Source organism: Oncorhynchus nerka, linkage group LG18, assembly GCF_034236695.1.
Source record: "Oncorhynchus nerka isolate Pitt River linkage group LG18, Oner_Uvic_2.0, whole genome shotgun sequence".
NCBI classification, from domain to species: Eukaryota; Metazoa; Chordata; class Actinopteri; order Salmoniformes; family Salmonidae; genus Oncorhynchus; species Oncorhynchus nerka.
In genome coordinates, this window is record NC_088413.1 from 44,399,331 (window position 1) to 44,417,156 (window position 17,826).

A 17,826-nucleotide genomic window follows, 5' to 3' on the forward strand; every position below is an offset into this window, starting at 1 on the left:
AGAAGGTTGCAAAGAGCTTCCTAGGGTTAGAGGCAGATGCTTGGAATTTAGAGTGGTAGAAAGTGGCTTTAGCAGCAGAGAGAGAAGAGGAAAATGTAGAGAGGAGGGAGTGAAAGGATGTCAGGTCCGCAGGAGGCGAGTTTTCCTCCATTTCCGCTCGGCTGCCCGGAGCCCTGTTCTGCCCCCCTCTAACCACTAGGCTCCCCCTCCCCCTCTAACCACTAGGCCCTCCCCCTCTAACCACTAGGCCCCCCTCTAACCACTAGGCCCCCCCTCTAATCACTAGGCTCCCTGCCCCCCCTCTAACCACTAGGCTCCCTGCCCCCCAGTCAGACTGCTCTGGGACCGGTCTAACCCCCCCTGCCCCCTCTAACCACAGTCAGACTGCTCCCCCCCCCCCCCAGTCAGACTGCTCTGGGACCGTTGCCCCCCCCCTCTAACCACTAGGCTCCCTGCCCCCCCCTCTAACCACTAGGCTCCCTGCCCCCCCCTCTAACCACTAGGCTCCCTGCCCCCCCTCTAACCACTAGGCTCCCTGCCCCCCTCTAACCACTAGGCTCCCTCGCCCCCCCCCTCTAACCACTAGGCTCCCTGCCCCCTCTAACCCCTGTTCTGTGAGCCCTGTTCTGTAGGGGCAGTGTGGGAAGTGTTGGATGAGAGCGAGAGGGAGAAGGATACAAGGTAGTGGTCGGAGACTTGGAGGGGAGTTGCAATGAGGTTAGTGGAAGAACAGCATCTAGTAAAGATGAGGTCGAGCGTATTTCCTGCCTTGTGAGTAGGGGGGAAGGTGAGAGGGTGAGGTCAAAAGAGGAGAGGAGTGGAAAGAAGGAGGCAGAGAGGAATGAGTCAAAGGTAGACGTGGGGAGGTTAAAGTCGCCCAGAACTGTGAGAGGTGAGCCGTCCTCAGGAAAGGAGCTTATCAAGGCATCAAGCTCATTGATGAACTCTCCGAGGGAACCTGGAGGGCGATAAATGATAAGGATGTTAAGCTTGAAAGGGCTGGTAACTGTGACAGCATGGAATTCAAAGGAGGCGATAGACAGATGGGTAAGGGGAGAAAGAGAGAATGACCACTTGGGAGAGATGAGGATCCCGGTGCCACCACCCCGCTGACCAGAAGCTCTCGGGGTGTGCGAGAACACGTGGGCGGACGAAGAGAGAGCAGTAGGAGTAGCAGTGTTGTCTGTGGTGATCCATGTTTCCGTCAGTGCCAAGAAGTCGAGGGACTGGAGGGAGGCATAGGCTGAGATGAACTCTGCCTTGTTGGCCGCAGATCGGCAGTTCCAGAGGCTACCGGAGACCTGGAACTCCACGTGGGTCGTGCGCGCTGGGACCACCAGATTAGGGTGGCCGCAGCCACGGGGTGTGGAGCGTTTGTATGGTCTGTGCAGAGAGGAGAGAACAGGGATAGACAGACACATAGTTGACAGGCTACACAAGAGGCTACGCTAATGCAAAGGAGATTGGAATGACAAGTGGACTACACGTCTCGAGTGTTCAGAAAGTTAAGCTTACGTAGCAAGAATCTTATTGACTAAAATGATTAAAATGATACAGTACTGCTGAAGTAGGCTAGCTGGCAGAGGCTGCGTTGTTGACTATGTAGGCTAGCTGGCAGTGTCTGCGTTGTTGACACTACACTAATCAAGTCGTTCCGTTGAGTGTAATGGTTTCTACTGTGCTGCTATTCGGGGCTAGCTGGCTAGCTAGCAGTGTTGATTTACGTTACGTTGCGTTAAAAGAACGCAACGTAGATTCAGATCTAGGATATGTTATTTTAGTGTTCCCTTTATTTTTTTGAGCAGTGTATTTGCAGGTTAGACATCCCAGCTCATCAAGTCATACAAGTAACTAAAAAAACGCTACTCATAAAAATAAATAGACAGCAAGGCTCTTGACCCATGAGGGGGTTCTCTGCCGTTACTAAGGAAAGCTTGATTTTGAAAGAAGCTAACCAGCTAAATAATGTAACTACTAAGTCAGCAAACCAAATGCACAACAGCAGAGCATTTAGCAGATTTCAGACAGTTAACCCTTGTAGTTACAAGATATCTAGTTGGCAAACAGACTGCAACTATACACAATGGTTGCTCCACTAAAAGTTTTGCAATTATGCTGCGGGATTTATAGAGGTAATTTGTGGTTTAGTACTTTACCCTGCGTCACCACTTCATTGCTCCAGACCAGCGCAAGGGGGAGTTGGACCGAAAAGTATCATCAGTGCTCTTACTGTGTCTGACAATGAATGGGCGACAAACCTAAATAGAAAAACTGATAATTGTGCACGATTTCAGAATTACTTACCGGTACTAAAACGGTTGTTACTAAGGTTATTTTACTCTTAAACCCACTCCCGACCAGTCATATTGTACAGTGTCTGAGTGGCGCAACTGTCTAAGACACTGCATACCGTGCCGGCCTTAACTTTATCCTCGCTCAATTTAGGTTATTTGAAAATGAACACTCCAAAATATTGTAATTTTTTTAAACAAAGCGATTATTATAAAAGCCCATTGGATATTCTCACAGATATCTTAATAACCCTGTTATTAGCAGGACAATATATATTGGTCATGGATCCCGAGTGGGGCACAATGGGATTGCCTTGCAGTTCTCCAGCTGTATCCACTGAACGCGCGCAAGGTTCGAGGGGACAGGGGACATGGGACGAGCAGCAGAGCTGCGCACAGACGACCGACCTAGCCCACAGGGAAGGGAGGAGGGAGGGGTGGACCCCCACCCCGGGTAGCACAGAGTAACAGGTTGACTACACCGCTCGCGTCGCAAAATACATTTTGAAATCTATATTATTCAATTATTGCACCCACAATGCTTGCGCGCGCCAACAAGCATCTGCATTGAAGAGCTAAAATAGAAGTTAGTTCTATTTCTGACGCAGATCGCACTGCAATTCCTGCCTCTCCCATTTCCTCATAGGGTTATAGAAGCAGGTACCCACGTGCCTCCTCATTGGTTATACCCACATGGGTGACTGAAAGACAAAAATAGGTCAGTGGCGGTTACCTAATTTATGAAAGTTGTCAATCGCAATATAAAGTCAAGAGAAGAAAAGGCCTGGAAGGAGGAGAGATGACTAGAAACGGTTCGGTTGACCGTTTTATGTGTGGATTAATTGGTGGAGTAGAGGACCTTGTGCATTTCAGGTAAAATAACAACTCAATGTTTATATCCCAGGACAAATTAGCTAGCAACAGAAGCTAGCTAAATAGGACAATTTAGCTAGCAAGTGCAAGCTAGCTAGCTTGCCATAAATGTTTAATGCTTTTTGACCTGTCCCCAAATTAATATAATTGGTTCAGAGTTTGTTTTGATATTTTAACATGTTGGTTGTGGGGGGACAAAATACAGTTATGCACAATGGCGCATGGGCACAGTTGGTTTGAGTTCCGTGCAACACTTTGAGGGGCATTGCACTAATAATGGTGCTGACTAAACATTCCCCCTGTTCTGTTCTTAGTGCCAGTCTGCACGTTCAAACTAATACAACGTAGATCAATTCAATTTTTCACTGGATCTCTGTTTGGGTATTGATTAGACTACAATTATACAATAAAAATGGTTGTGCTCTTAGTGTAACCTTTATTTTTTTAACCTTTATTTAACTAGGCAAGTCAGTTAGGAACAAATTCTTATGTTCAATAACAGCCTAGGAATAGTGGGTTAACTGCCTGTTCAGGGGCAGAACGACAGATTTGTACCTTGTCAGCTCTAGTAAGAAGTCTAGTAAGAACAAATTCTTACTTACAAGGACAGCCTACTCCTTCCTCCCCGTCGGGGAATTGAACCCCGGTCTCCCACGTGCCCAGTATGGGGATTCTTTAGCTAAATAGCCCAGTACTGACCGTCACACTGTACAGCGCCATATTTTCAGATACGGAAAGAAAGAGTTTTTTTTCTTAGAAACACCATAATATTACAATTTCTTAAAATCAGTCCCAAATACTATGTGCTTAAAAAAGTTTTAAATTCTCTAGTACAGCCACTATTGAAGGCTATCAAATACTTCTCAAAGATGCCCTCTGGTTGTCAAACTAGCACTAACTCGCATTAATGGTACCAGTGGTACTTAAATAACGTGCCATAGAATTCTGCGGCACCCTGCATGCTGCGCCACAGTACACTGCAACTTTTAAAGGATGAACCACTGTAGATCACCTGGCGCACAACCGTGACTCTGCGTTTACACTAGGAAGCAGCATAGCATGGTGAAACATTGGATCCATTCATTTTCAATGGAAGGAAAGCGAGAGAAGCAGACTGAGCTGGGGGACCGATGAGCAATTAGAGCATAGGCGAGGGAGCTGAACAGGGCAGGATTAAAGTTTATTCAAATCCTCTGATGTGACGCGAGTGACCAATCAAAGCGCACCATAGCTTCCAACCTCAACAGCATTGTCAGCTAATCCAGTAAATAAACTCAGCAAAAAAAATAAATGTACCTTTTTCAGGACCCTGTCATTCAAAGACAATTTGTAAAAATCCAAGTAACTTCACAGATGTTCATTGTAAATGGTTTAAACAGTTTCCCATGCTTGTTCAATGAACCATAAACAATTAATGAAATTGCACCTGTGGAACGGTCGTTAAGACACTAACAGCTTACAGACGGTAGGTAGGCAATTAAGGTCACAGTTATGAAAACTTAGGACACTAAAGAGGCCTTTCTACTGACTATGAAAAACACCAAAAGAAAGATGCCCAGGGTCCCTGCTCATCTGCGTGAATGTGCCTTGGGCATGCTGCAAGGAGGCATGAGGACTGCAGATGTGGCCAGTGCAATAAATTGCCATGTCTGTACTGTGAGACATCGAAGACAGCGCTACAGGGAGACAGCCGATTGTCCTCACAGTGGCAGACCAGACATCACCGGCAACAACGTCACCTATGGGCACAAACCCACCGTCGCTGGACCAGACAGGACTGGCAAAAAGTGCTCTCCACTGACAAGTAGTGTTTTTTTCTCACCAGGGGTGATGGTCGGATTTGCGTTTATCGTCAAAGGAATGAGCGTTACACCGAGGCCTGTACTCTGGAGCGGGATCGATTTGGAGGTGGAGGGTCCGTCATGGTCAGGGGCGGTGTGTCATGGCATCATCGGACTGAGCTTGTTGTCATTGCTGGCAATCTCAACACTGTGCGTTACAGAGAAGACATCCTCCTCCCTCATGTGGTACCCTTCCTGCAGGCTCATCCTGACATGACCCTCCAGCATGACAATGCCACCAGGCATACTGCTTGTTCTGTGTGTGATTTCCTGCAAGACAGGAATGTCAGTGTTCTGCCATGGCCAGTGAAGAATCCAGATCTCAATCCTATTGAGCACGTCTGGGACCTGTTGGATCAGAGGGTGAGGGCTAGGGACATTCCCCCCCAGAAGCATCCGGGAACTTGCAGGTGCCTTGGTGGAAGAGTGGGGTAACATCTCACTATAAGAACTGGCAAATCTGGTGCAGTCCATGAGGAGGAGATGCACTGCAGTACTTAATACAGCTGGTGGCCACACCAGAAACGGACTTATTTTTTATTTTGACCCCCCCCCCCCTTGTTCAAGGACATATTATTCCATTTCTGTTAGTCACATGTCTATGTTACTTGTTCAGTTTGTCTCAGTTGTTGAATCTTGTTATGTTCATACAAATATTTACACGTGCAGTTTGCTGAAAATAAACGCAGACAGTGAGAGGCAGTGAGAGGACGTTTCTTTTTTTGCTGAGTTTAAGTAGAACTACCTAGCACCCACATTAGGAGGAGTGACGCTTGTATAGTATAAACGGACAGTAATTGACTCAGGTCTCTTGTCATTGTGTGCTTGTAAACAAACACCACGTGACTGGGAATTACCGGTGAGGGTCATAATGAAAAAATATATTAAAAAACTGCAAGAGTTCAGGTGTTCCACTTAAAAATATTCCCATTCATAAAAACACTTTTCCAAATAATACACGGTCTACTGCACAAACCTATTTTCCTTTGAAAATTGTTTTGCCACGCTGTTCCCTACTGAACACAACCCAGCTTTATCTTGTGACTGGGGAGAGGTAGCCTCTCCCTGGGGTTCCCGAGGAGACTATGGATGGAAGAACACTGACCCCATGTTCGTCAGCACTGGGCCTCCTGTGGTCAGCACAAACTGGTACTTGACTCCGTACACAAATGCTGTCTCCATCAACGCTCGGTGCTCTGGATAGAATGACAGGGACGTGAAGGTTACACCGAATGACAAAACTCAGAGAAGTTGGTACAAAGTGTTAGGCTGTACTAAAATGGAACCAAGGGATTGAATAGCGAAATCATTTTCTATAGCTTTGGATATTAAGAAATGTATGATATGAAAACTACTTTCATCCTTGGCAACAAGTCAATAGTCAAATGGATTTCTCTTAAATCTAAAAACCCAGGCTGGGTGAAAGCAATATGCCCTCTGAGATGAGGAAACCTGAGACTAATTGAGATGCACCTCTTGTGGTTTCCTTCCTTATTATTAACCTTTTAATGTAGTGTGGGAGACTGGACCTTACCTGGTAAGCCCAAGACCTGGACATGGCCTAGCACAATATCAGTCTTGCCTTTAGCTGCCCTCTCCACCGACTGTAGCTCAGCAATTGTATGGACGTACCTCACCTCGTCAAAAAGCACAGTGCTGAGGGAGGGACAGGTCACATACATACCATTACATTACATATATGGCCATTCAATAAATAAATTCCCGCGCCTAGCAGGTTACGGTAGACTAATGAGTGAAATGCATTCGTACATGTTCATGTTCCATTGTGCAACAGTATCCAAGATTTACTCAACCCTACAATAGTTAAAATTACTTTTAAAAGTCCCTTCATACAGTGCTTTCAAAGGGTATTATTTATTGACTGTGTGTCACAAAATAGCACAATCAATAAGAGACTCTGCAAGCAAAGTGTGTGGGAGTATCTATTCATTATGTACACACAAATGAAAAATGGTATGTCATTTGTCAGTGTACTCTATATCATACATGTTCAATTAAAGAGCAACTGGCCCTAAAAACCAACTTATAATATATATATATATATTTTAAACAGCCTATGAGTCAGAAGCATTTATTATACTGTCAAAATTGACTACAAAGTGTAAATAGGATAATATTGGTCATAAAGTCAGTCTCGTCCAAAACAGTTGTGAGAATTGTGGTCGTGACTGCATCACAACGTAAATGAAGGTTGGGTTTGTTTCAATCCTGCCCACAGCTGTCAGTACACAAGTAAACATCAATTCAGATGACCCAATCATAATGTGTTTGGTAAATTTGGGTTGCCTTTGGTTAATGAACCAAATCTAAAACAAGGCCAAATACAGAAGTGCAGTCACCCTTTAAAGTGACCGGTCATTTCTTGATACACAAATTTTATTTATTTAACTTCGGGTTTACTGCCTTGTTCAGGGGCAGAACTACAAGATTTTTACCTTGTCAGCTCAGGGATTCCATCTAACAACCTTTTGGTTACTGGCCCAACGCTCTAACCACTAGTTTACCTGCCGCCCCGGGTCGGTCATAGGTCTGTCAAAGCCTCTTCCTAACAGTGAGGCTACAGCACTTCTGCTGAAGCAAGAAGCTGCCTAAAGCCAAGCTCAAAGTATGGATTAGCTTAAATAACCCATCAGTTGTCTCCATTATTTGTTAATTGGAGACACCATCTACAAAGACACTGACTCGGCAGGCACCGACTGACTGAGTTGCAAGAGTTCCAAAGGTGAGAGTTGTACATCGATTGACCCCTAGGTGAGCTACTGTACTCCCAGCTCAAGGTAGAAGTCGCCCCTAACCACAGATCTAGGATCAGATTACCCTACCCTTAAAGGGCCAACCTGCAGTTGAAACAAAGTGTTATCCCCGTCACTGTTTCAGTAAAAAGCTGAGGGATGGGTCCGGAGAAATGTAGTCACTGAAATTCAGTCATGAAAGGACAATTATTGTTTTAACCATATTTTGAAGCTATACAGCATTTTTTAAATTTGATTTACAAACATTGGAATAGAAGCTTATTTTTGATTCGTATGGATACGACAGTTAAACTAAGCTCATGAGGCATTTATAAGTCATATTCTTCAAGAATATAAGAATCAAATGGGTACATACTGTATCATAAATGTTTACAAATGTCCAAAAATGGATGTAGCAAGCAACCGCTGATTGCCCCTTCAACCACTACAGAGGTTATACAATATCTAACCCTGTATCAGTGTTTAGGGGAAATGTTAACAAACTCTTTACTCACAAGAGAACGTGAGACACTATGGCGTTCACGTCGAAGACGGTGTCTGTGTCGAAACTCTTCAGGACATTGCCACCCCTGCAAGACAACAAATAATATAATAGTTGTGTTCATTTTTGTGAGAAACATCTGTACATCTTAAACCATAAGATGCATTCTAAAATTACATTGTATTAGGTGTAATATGCATGTACTGTTAGCACAATATTTAATCAAGCTGCTTAAGATCCACAATGGATATACAATACACACCTGAACAAATAAACTTTTTTCATCAGCTTCTTTCCAGTGCAGTACTTTGCTATGTGTTCATTAGTACAATTTACCTGCAAACATGCATAGACAATGAAAACAATTCATTCTAAACAGATGTTTGTTTACTTTGCTCTTCACATAAGTGAACTTGTAGTGCAAAGTTGATCAAAAAGTGGTCAAAGAGAATACCTGAAGTCCGGGTCTCTCTAACAGGAGGCCTTTGGCAGCCAGCAATGCATATAGTACAGCCGACAACAATAGTCCTTTCAAAAACCCATACTATTTCTTATAGTAACAATAAGCCAGTGAAGATTTGTCTTACTTGTGGAATGAACAAAAGTTGCTCCAATTTGCAAGTAGAATCAACAACATGCTGTGTTCTCAAACAATCCAGTACTCCAGTGATGTCAAAATAAAACTTTATAAGACAGATATGAAAATATATCTAAATACCACTACAACCTCCCAAGGTTCCCATCAATATCTAATTTCTCCTTGTGCAACATTAACTCGGCAAAAGCCAGTGGTGCTTGGAGTAAATCAAGGGATAAAGATGTGTTGGTTACCTTAGCAACTGAAATACCGTAATCTTCTAGAACATCTGCAGACTTCTCCAGCTGTTCAATGAAGAGACCTATGGTTGGATTGACTTGTAATCAAAAATAAAAATACATTGAATTATAGTCTGTGGGGTTAGAAGGCACCAACATTAATAGTAAACAATTGTGTGAAATACATTATTCAACTGCACTGCAAAAAGGAAAACATACTGTAATGAAACAAGGAAATAGCACGAGGTAACTAGCGAGCAGTGAACCCAATGACAAATGCCCTAACCAATAGCCACAACCCCAATTAGGATTTTTTTTTTTCAGGTATCCCCATGGGGAAGGTGGTATATGGCAATTATTAACTAGGGTCATTACAATACAATTTAGTATTTTATTAACCCATACCTAGGTAGGCTCATTACAATCTCAGAGCGAGTTAAGCCTATTAGAGCAGTGGCTAGCAGGTTTGCCTGCAGGCTGAGAGACCCTGGTTTGAGACAAGCAAGTGCAAGTGTGTTGCACTATCGAGGGCCTCAAGGGTTCCATCCAACTCCTGACACCAATTTTGCAAATGGTGCTAGTGCAACACCCCTTGCAAGTCTTGAACCCGGGACTTCCAGACACTTTGGGGAGATTAATGTCCCTACCTGAGCAAGGGTCGTGAACTGCAATTGTTAAAGTATTCGGTGCAATATGTCCACCAGCAAGTCTACAGGGCATCTTGGGGGGGCTCATATTTTTCCTCACCTGTTAATGTCACTTACCTTGTTTCCCAAAGTATATAAAATACATCTTTCCTGATTGCATTTTCTCGAAAAAATGGGCAGCTGTGTGCTCAATGAGTTTTGAGGCATTTCCAGTGGTGCATTGCTCACTTCTTGAGCAGAGCAAAAGTATGACGACACATATGAACCATGCCATGGTCGATGAAGGATCGAACCTAACAGTTCAATTGAACCGACAAAATCTAGTAGAAAAGAATGGACTAAGTTACATTCGACGATGCAAGCTGGCTAGGTCTGTTATGGCATAACGCGTTGGCTACGTTATTCAGCTAACGTTACCTAGCTAAAGTAGCCAGACAAAGGCCATTTTAAATTCCATGACCACGATATGGGCACTCTTAATACATTGCAGAAACATTTTATATAACTAGCTTTTAGACAACTTACACGACCTGGTAACGAGCAGTTTTGTTTCACTTCAATTATGTAGCTAAACTACCCAAATGAAAGAGGGATGCTAGAACATTTTTGCTGTTTCATCTTCCTGTGTCCCACCTAACTAGCCAATCAGAGTGATGGATTTTTAAAAGCAGTTGACAGCCAATCGAAAATTAAGGGGCCTGCGCCTTCAGAGCTGACATCATTGCAAGCCAATCACAAAGAAGGATTCTGGAGGGTTGGGTACCATACTGACCAATGTTGAAATAGTGGGTGGAGAGAAAACTCTACAAGGCGACACGGACTGAAAAGGACACCATTGTGGTTCTAAAAGCGAGGCAATTTCAGTGATTTCAACACAATGTGTGATGGAAAGGGAGCCAAGATGGCGTTGGAGGAGAGCTAGTTCAAGGCTGCAGCTTATTGGTCAGTAGGCGGGCTCTAAACTGCAGCTTCACTCAGCTGATCTCTCCCTACTTCACGTCCCCTTTTTTTCCTGAGTTGTTTTTTTGCACAGATGAGCTGCTTTGCAGAGACTGGAGGGTTTTCTTGTTTATCTGTTTTATACCTATAGCTGTTAAGTCATCCGTTCTGTCGTTAACCCTCGGATTTATGTCGGTAGGTGGTTAGTTAGTTAGTGTAGTGTTATCAAACTCGTGCATTTGTTTTTGAGTGGACATCAAAAAAATAAATTACACCAAATTCGTGGAAAATACATCAAAAACTGGATCTTCTACTATATTAGAATAAAACATTAGATATGCTTATTTAAGTCGTTGTTGTTACACTTATCCGTTCGCTATGTTGTTGAAAGAAAACCAGGTCAGTTTAAGTGTTTTCACGTCTGTAACGGACTCAAGTGATGAACCGATTCGAGCTCCGGTTCCTCCGTCTGTGGAGCTCGGACTCACCATTGTTTATACCATCCTATATTCGTTACTTTTTGTGTTTGTTTACTTGCAACTTTGGCTCATTTTGCGTTATGAACACAAGCGCTTCAGCTACCAGAGTGTCTTTCTTTTTCTCTGTTTGCTGTGGTCGGCGCTAAGGACTACATTATTTTCATTCTACTTCAAGAACGTTGTCCAAGCAAACCAGTTGCAGCCTTTGCCTTACTGGCTGTTGTACTGTTTTCCAGTATGCCTCCAATTTTTCACTCTGTGTCTGCTCAATCTTTATTTTGCACAGGTAAGTGCATGTTGATACATTTTCTGATGTTGCAAAGTCATGTTTTTCATGTACACACAATCTGTCATAAGTCATTTTATTATAGGCCTATCAACTAAACATGTTTGTCATATTTTTTTGTACGTGTATATTTTTTTGTACGTGTAATTTATCATGCTACATTTATGAGTAAAGAGTGTGTCTCCAGACAATATGCCTATAGGGCCATTTCCATGTAAAAGGACCCATGAGCACCAACATGTAAAGTTCACAGAGGCGCATGACAAATTGGGTGTCAAATGAAAGCTGAGTCTGTATTTTTGAGAAATTAAGGCAAATATACATTTTTCAACTGTTTTCCATCCCAGAAAATACAAATAAGAAACGGTTTTGAATTCTTGTCAGACAGATGGAAAAGGAGTCTTGTAAAAAAAATACCACAACAAATTTTAAAAGATATTAGAAATACATCAATACATATCTTGAAGATATTGTCTCATTTGTCTCATTTATCTCCCTCATGAGGAGGGAGGATAATGAAAGTTCACAGAAGTAAAGGTAGACCTATCAATCAGTTCTAGTGTTTTTACTAATATCGACTTTGTTTATTAATTATTAAGTGATTAAAATCGGTAACAAAATTTCCGAAAAATTGCTAGCTACAATGGGAAATCATAGAAGTCACAAGCCATAGTTGGGCCATCTCCTTTCCACTGGCATAGTACTGTCATGTTCAGCTGATAACCGTTTTCTTTCTCTTTCTGTCATCTGATGGTCAAAGCAAGAGTGTGAACAGTCTAGACAGCCCCTCTCTCTAATTAATGCCACCTCTCCCAGCTCTTACTAACACCTTTTAATTTTTTTTATTTCACCTTTATTTAACCAGGTAGGCCAGTTGAGAACAAGTTCTCATTTACAACTGCGACCTGGCCAAGATAAAGCAAAGCAGTGTGACAATAACAACAACACAGAGTTACACACAAACAAATGTACAGTCAATAGCACAATAGAAAAGAAAAATAGAAAAATCTATGTACAGTGTGTGCAAATGTAGAACAGTTAGGAAGTAGGCACCTACCCATGAGATCCCTCTCTTTCCATTTACTGTAAGCAGCATCCTCACCCACTGAGCACCGACCAACACCGGATGTCCATACATTTTGAAAAGTTGTTGAAATTTGGTCAGTCCGCCCTGGCCTTGATTCCAACATCCAAGGAACGTCTGGACCGGGCTTCATTTGGCCCAAACATCTATGTCAACATCTAATGTCTATGTTTCACAAGTATGGACAGTAAAGTACAGTAGAGTAGAGCACATGAAAGAAAAGTATAGTTCAGTACTGTACCATAAAGAAAAGTAGAATATAGTTCAGTACAGTACTGTAGTGTAGAATAGAGTGGAGTTCAGTACAGTAGAGTTGAGTATACTATAATGTACATTAATGAACTATACTTTACTTGACCTTCCTGTACTGAACCCTACTGTGCTGTACTCTACTGAGCTCTGCTGTGCTGTACTTTTTTAGTGGTGGAGCTCATTAAAATAATAGAAAGTGTGTAGAATAATACCCAAATATACAAAGGAGTATATTGCATATTTCTACCGTTGTCTACCTATTTAGGATACATCACTATCAACTGGAAAAATAGTCTCAAAACTAACCTATAGTCATTTGCAGGAAAATCCAGTTCAAAAGAGTAGATCTCCTTTGCAGACTAAAACCAACCCTGCTATCATGACTATTCACCTGGTTCCCACCGCCTCAAAACCTATCTTGTTTGTCTAAATTTGACTCTTATCACATCTGAAAATAGTTTGATGCTTGCTTCCAATCAGCTCTTCTTCACACTGTAGGCTACAGCAGTCACTCTCATGCACCCTTTCTCTTGTCTTTGTTCCACTGTGTACTGACTCACTGCGCACAGCAGCAACAACAACCCTCAAACCTGTAAGACAATCCCTACTGTGTCCCAGAGCAGTACTGGCATCCTCTGTGTGGCATATGTCCATCGCTTGGAGAGGAGCAAAGAGAGGGGTGTGTGAATATTTTTCTCTCCCCAAGTCTCAGCAAAGCGAAGCTTCTCTTGCTCGAGTGAAAGGCTGCAAGTGCACTGATACCTCCACAAGGTGGCATTTAAACACGGTAGCCAATCAGAAGCATAACATCACCCCTTTCTTTGTCCTGTACTATTCCAGTCAGACAAAAAGGGGTTTGTAGGCAGCGAGCAGTATAGGAGCAAAGCGCTCTAGCCCTCTGCCTCACATATAGCATAGATCATCTGATGTCTCTCAAATGTATCTGCCAAATATAGACCCTTTCTTGTAAAGATGGATATGGGTGGTCATAGTGTATTGGGGGGGTTGTTGTGTGAGGGAGATGGGGGATCGCACCTGGAAGCATCCCATTACCTTTGGCAGTGACCTTCATCATCTGTTCAATGTATGTTCGTCATGAGTTTATGAGGACAATCAGTAGGATATCCCTTGGTACCTGCTGTTGCAATTTTCAAATAACACATGCCCCAATTAGTTGATGATTTGTGTTTACAGTCTGTATGGTGCATCATGATGACAGTTCTGATTGAAATAGGTCATCTGTGGGTAACACTATAATATACCTAGGTAATTCAGTAAAGTTGGTGATTTGCTCATTTTTTCTTTGTTCTGACATTAGGGCCGGGACAATATCAGTATCGCGACAAGGAAACAAAACACGAAGTGTATTTAACTTCTTTAGGAAAACAGCCCCTAATGTCGGAAACACACTTCATTATGTTCTCATCCAGAGTCAGTTATTTATTTTCCTGGTTTTGAAGGACCAAAGAGTTAGGTCTGCTTCGTGTTTTCTTTTTTGCCATGGAAAAAATATTGCAGCACTGGTATCGTCACAGCCCTATCTGACATGGCATTCCATCAAGGGGAGGCTAGGTCTGGAGTTGTTGCCATAAGGTGTGTGTGTTGACTGTTTCACAGACAAGTCAGGTGTCAAGGCTTTTTTGTCCTCTTTTCCGATGACACAGCCATGCATGAGGTGTCATGTGCTTTTGTATTCCCCTTGTAAAAGTCTACCTACCTCCATCCATACTCCCTCTCCCTCCTCCCCTCCCACCTCATCCCAGGAGATGGGGGCGAAGTGATAAACAATTAATTTGTCAGATGACACTTTCAGCAACTCTCCTGGTTGCGAGGCAGAAACACATTATGGCTTGCTGTGCCTTGAATACCAACTGTTTACATTAAACAACCATTCCCCGATGCATGTGATCTGTGCAAATTGCTGTCTGGCCTAATGCATGCATTGCCGGAGCCCGGCTGGCTGCTGTGTGATATTACAGTTAAACTGACATGTGACTTATGCAACAGTGAAAAGAGCAGAGAGAAAAAACAAGGGAGAGAGAGGGGGAGGCGAGAGAGAGACAGCAAAATGGTACCATCTTGACTAAAGACTCTTTGTCATCAAAAGGCGTGTCATTCTCTGCCCAAACTGGGAAATATTGATTCCAACTTTTAGTGGATTCACTCTTTTTCAAACACCTGAGAATAAACAAGTGTGTAACAAGTTAGCTGGTGTGGCCTGATAAAGATAATGCGTTCCGACTGGATATCGCTATGCAAGCCCTGGGGATATAAATGATCTGAGAGTGGAAGATTGAAGAAAAACAGGAGACTACTCTAACTCCAACACAGACAAGTGGTCTCATGAAGATTTCTGCACCACCATTGACTGATTGGAGCGGTGTTGAATGTAGTACTGTGTCGTAATGTTTAACTATCTAGGCCAGAGTTGGCACAATGGCACAGTATTGGCAGCCAAAGCCCTATGAATTCTATAGACCTGACTGTGGGATACGCTCCGGGGTGAAGTTTACCCTACATTTTAAGATCAGCTTCCCCTCCCCAATCCAAATCTGGGGAAAACGCAAATGGACCCAAGATCTGCGTATTGGGACAACTTCACCCTACATACACAGTGGAAGTAGGTGACCAGACCGGTCCAACAGAGCTCTTATTCTCCAATATCATTTGTTTCCTTTCGGAATACCAGGATTCAGGAATGTTGTTTTGTTTCTTCCCCTGGACTTGCCTGAATGTGGTTATCAATGAAATCAAGAAATTGTCCGTCCTACGGTTTTTCTTCCGTCGTGATTGCAAATGAAAAGCATTGATTACAATTTTATTACAATTCGTGAGGATGTGGATAGGATAGTTAGGCTAGCTACATCGGCCATATAGGTGCATGTCTCTGCTACCTCTTTGGTAGCCTCTGCTTATGCTCCCGAGAGTGGCATGAATGTGACTGCCTGGTGTTGCACAAACCTTTGTGTAACATTACACCCGTCATGTGCATGTGACCTGTGACTCAGACAGTATGGGCCATGTGTGGAGCGTCATCTGCATCTGACTCAACAACCTTTCCACCATGAGTTTCCTGTTCCTCTCAACCTAAATCTCCTTTCTTTCTTTCGAATGTCTATCTCTGTTGTTTTCTCCCTCCCAGTCTCGATCTCTTTCTCTCGCTCCCTCTTTTAGTCGCTCACTCTCTCTCTCTCTCTCTCTTGCTCTTTCTCTCCCAGTGTCTCTTTTTCTCTCTCTCCCCTCTGTGAGTGATGGAGAGAAGGCTGGGAAACGGGGCCTGTCTGTTTGTCTCTGTTTGTCTGCCTCCGGTTGGACAAACAGGTTTTTCTTGGTAGCAAGAGGACCATGCATTGAAAACAGAGGCCCTTCCAGGTCTCAGTGTTTTTGTCTGTCAGATTATCGTGTTCAAGTTCCAGTCAAATGGTTTTTACAGCCTGACCCCAAGTCATGAATGAAACTGGGTTAAGGCCAGTCGTGACGTTGTCAAAGCCAGCGCCTAGACCCTGAGGACACAATAGAATGGTGCATTCCTCTGACTTGAAGTCATGACCCTGCATATCTTCACAATACTGAACTCATATAACCTACGGTTCGAACTCTCCCATATAAACATCTGTTTGCTGAAATCTGCAATGCAGTCATTAGGGACAAAATGTTATGAAACAGAGTAAAATGGGGAAGTGCCTGAACTTCTCCAATAAGAACACTGCTTTTTTGTTTGTTTTTAATGCAAAGTGTTGCGTGACAGTGTGCCCTACTGAACACAACCCAGATGTATTAACCCAATGGGCTTCCTTTCCTATTGCATCAGTGCCATAGTATCCTTCATTATGCTCAAAATACTTCTTTCTCATCTACTACTCTCAACTTTTGCCCTCAACTGAAAGCTTCTAAAGTTTAGATGTGTTCCTCTGTGTCTTAATTGGTAGAGCATGGCGCTTGCAACTTCAGGATTGTGTGTTCGATTCCCGCTGGGGCCACTCATACAGAAAATGTATTCACGCATAACTGTAAGTCATTTTGGATAAAAGTGTCAGCTAAATGGCATATATTAAACAATATTATTTATAAAGCTACAATCATAATAACTTTTTTTTAATAACATACGTTTTTGAGAAATCTGTGTAGACACATCTCCCAGATTTGATACCTCCGTATACATTGATCTTTACCCTAGAGTCAGTCCACTGTGATTGACTGAAGGATTACTTTACACTCATGGAAATTGGCATATATGGATAAGGCCAAATTTAAATGTTTCTAACAGAATAAATAGAAAATGCACTTTGGAGATTATGGGAAAATTATTAGACCAAAGATTACACTGTTGATTTTATGTGCATTTTACACTGTACTTATTGAAGCATTTTTCAATAACAAAATCTGAAAATACTCTGGATACATTCAGTAATATAATAAGAATATTCCTTGAAATTGTGGGGTAGTTGCAACATAAGAAAAAAACTATGGTTTCTCCACTTGGTTTCTCCAAGTGGCACAGTTCCTACATAATTGTAATGCACTTTTATGACTCAAGGAAAGAAAGAACCTTAAAATATAAGGGGCTTTTTTTTTGCTCTTACTAGCTTTGCTGTTGAGGAACTGAAACAAGCACATTGTAGTTTTTTTGTCGGGAACACAGCTCTGTATCCCCACCATAACACAATTGCTGTTGTTGTTTACTCAATGCAAAAACATTCCATTATAAATCTTAATCTGGGTCAGGTGGGCATAATTTCAACTATTGCCAACATGACTAGCTAAATTATAGAATACGATCTTTTTTATGGTATTTTACAGATCTTACAGTGTTAGGCTTTCACAAGGTACTTAACGGAGTCATGAGGGCATTCAAGTGCGTGTTCCGCGACTAACTTTCTTCACAATATGGCTCATTCTGTTCAGGACAACCCAGGGTATGACGCATGTCATTCTATTGACTGTACATCATTCATAGCGATCATAAATGTTTATACTATAAATTAAATTAGTTAAAATGTTGAAATGTGAAATGCACATTTGTACTCACCGGTGTTTGGTTTACTTGCATGACATCAAAGCGG

At 42.5% G+C, this 17,826-nt stretch overlaps 1 protein-coding gene and 1 pseudogene across 5 annotated transcripts in view; one reads left to right on the top strand and one right to left on the bottom strand.

Moving 5' to 3' along the window:
• txndc16 (thioredoxin domain containing 16) overlaps positions 1–10,367 on the bottom strand; it is a 67,698-nt gene extending 57,331 nt beyond the window's left edge. For 3 of the 5 annotated variants that reach the window (XM_029687468.2, XM_029687466.2, XM_029687470.2), the window contains exons 1-6: positions 9,841–10,366; positions 9,092–9,174; positions 8,523–8,596; positions 8,274–8,348; positions 6,540–6,661; positions 6,111–6,201 (exon numbers count right to left, since the gene is read on the bottom strand). In XM_029687468.2, coding sequence (XP_029543328.2) covers positions 6,111–6,201; positions 6,540–6,661; positions 8,274–8,348; positions 8,523–8,596; positions 9,092–9,174; positions 9,841–9,997 — 602 coding nt within the window. In that variant the 5' untranslated portion in view covers positions 9,998–10,366. Of the gene's footprint in view, positions 1–6,110; positions 6,202–6,539; positions 6,662–8,273; positions 8,349–8,522; positions 8,597–9,091; positions 9,175–9,840 lie in introns of all 5 variants that reach the window. The other 2 variants (XM_029687467.2, XM_065004121.1) reach the window with 2 other exon arrangements.
• Positions 10,368–10,732: 365 nt separating this feature from the next.
• Positions 10,733–17,826, top strand: part of LOC115145873 (G protein-coupled receptor 137Ba-like) — a 38,460-nt pseudogene continuing 31,366 nt past the window's right edge.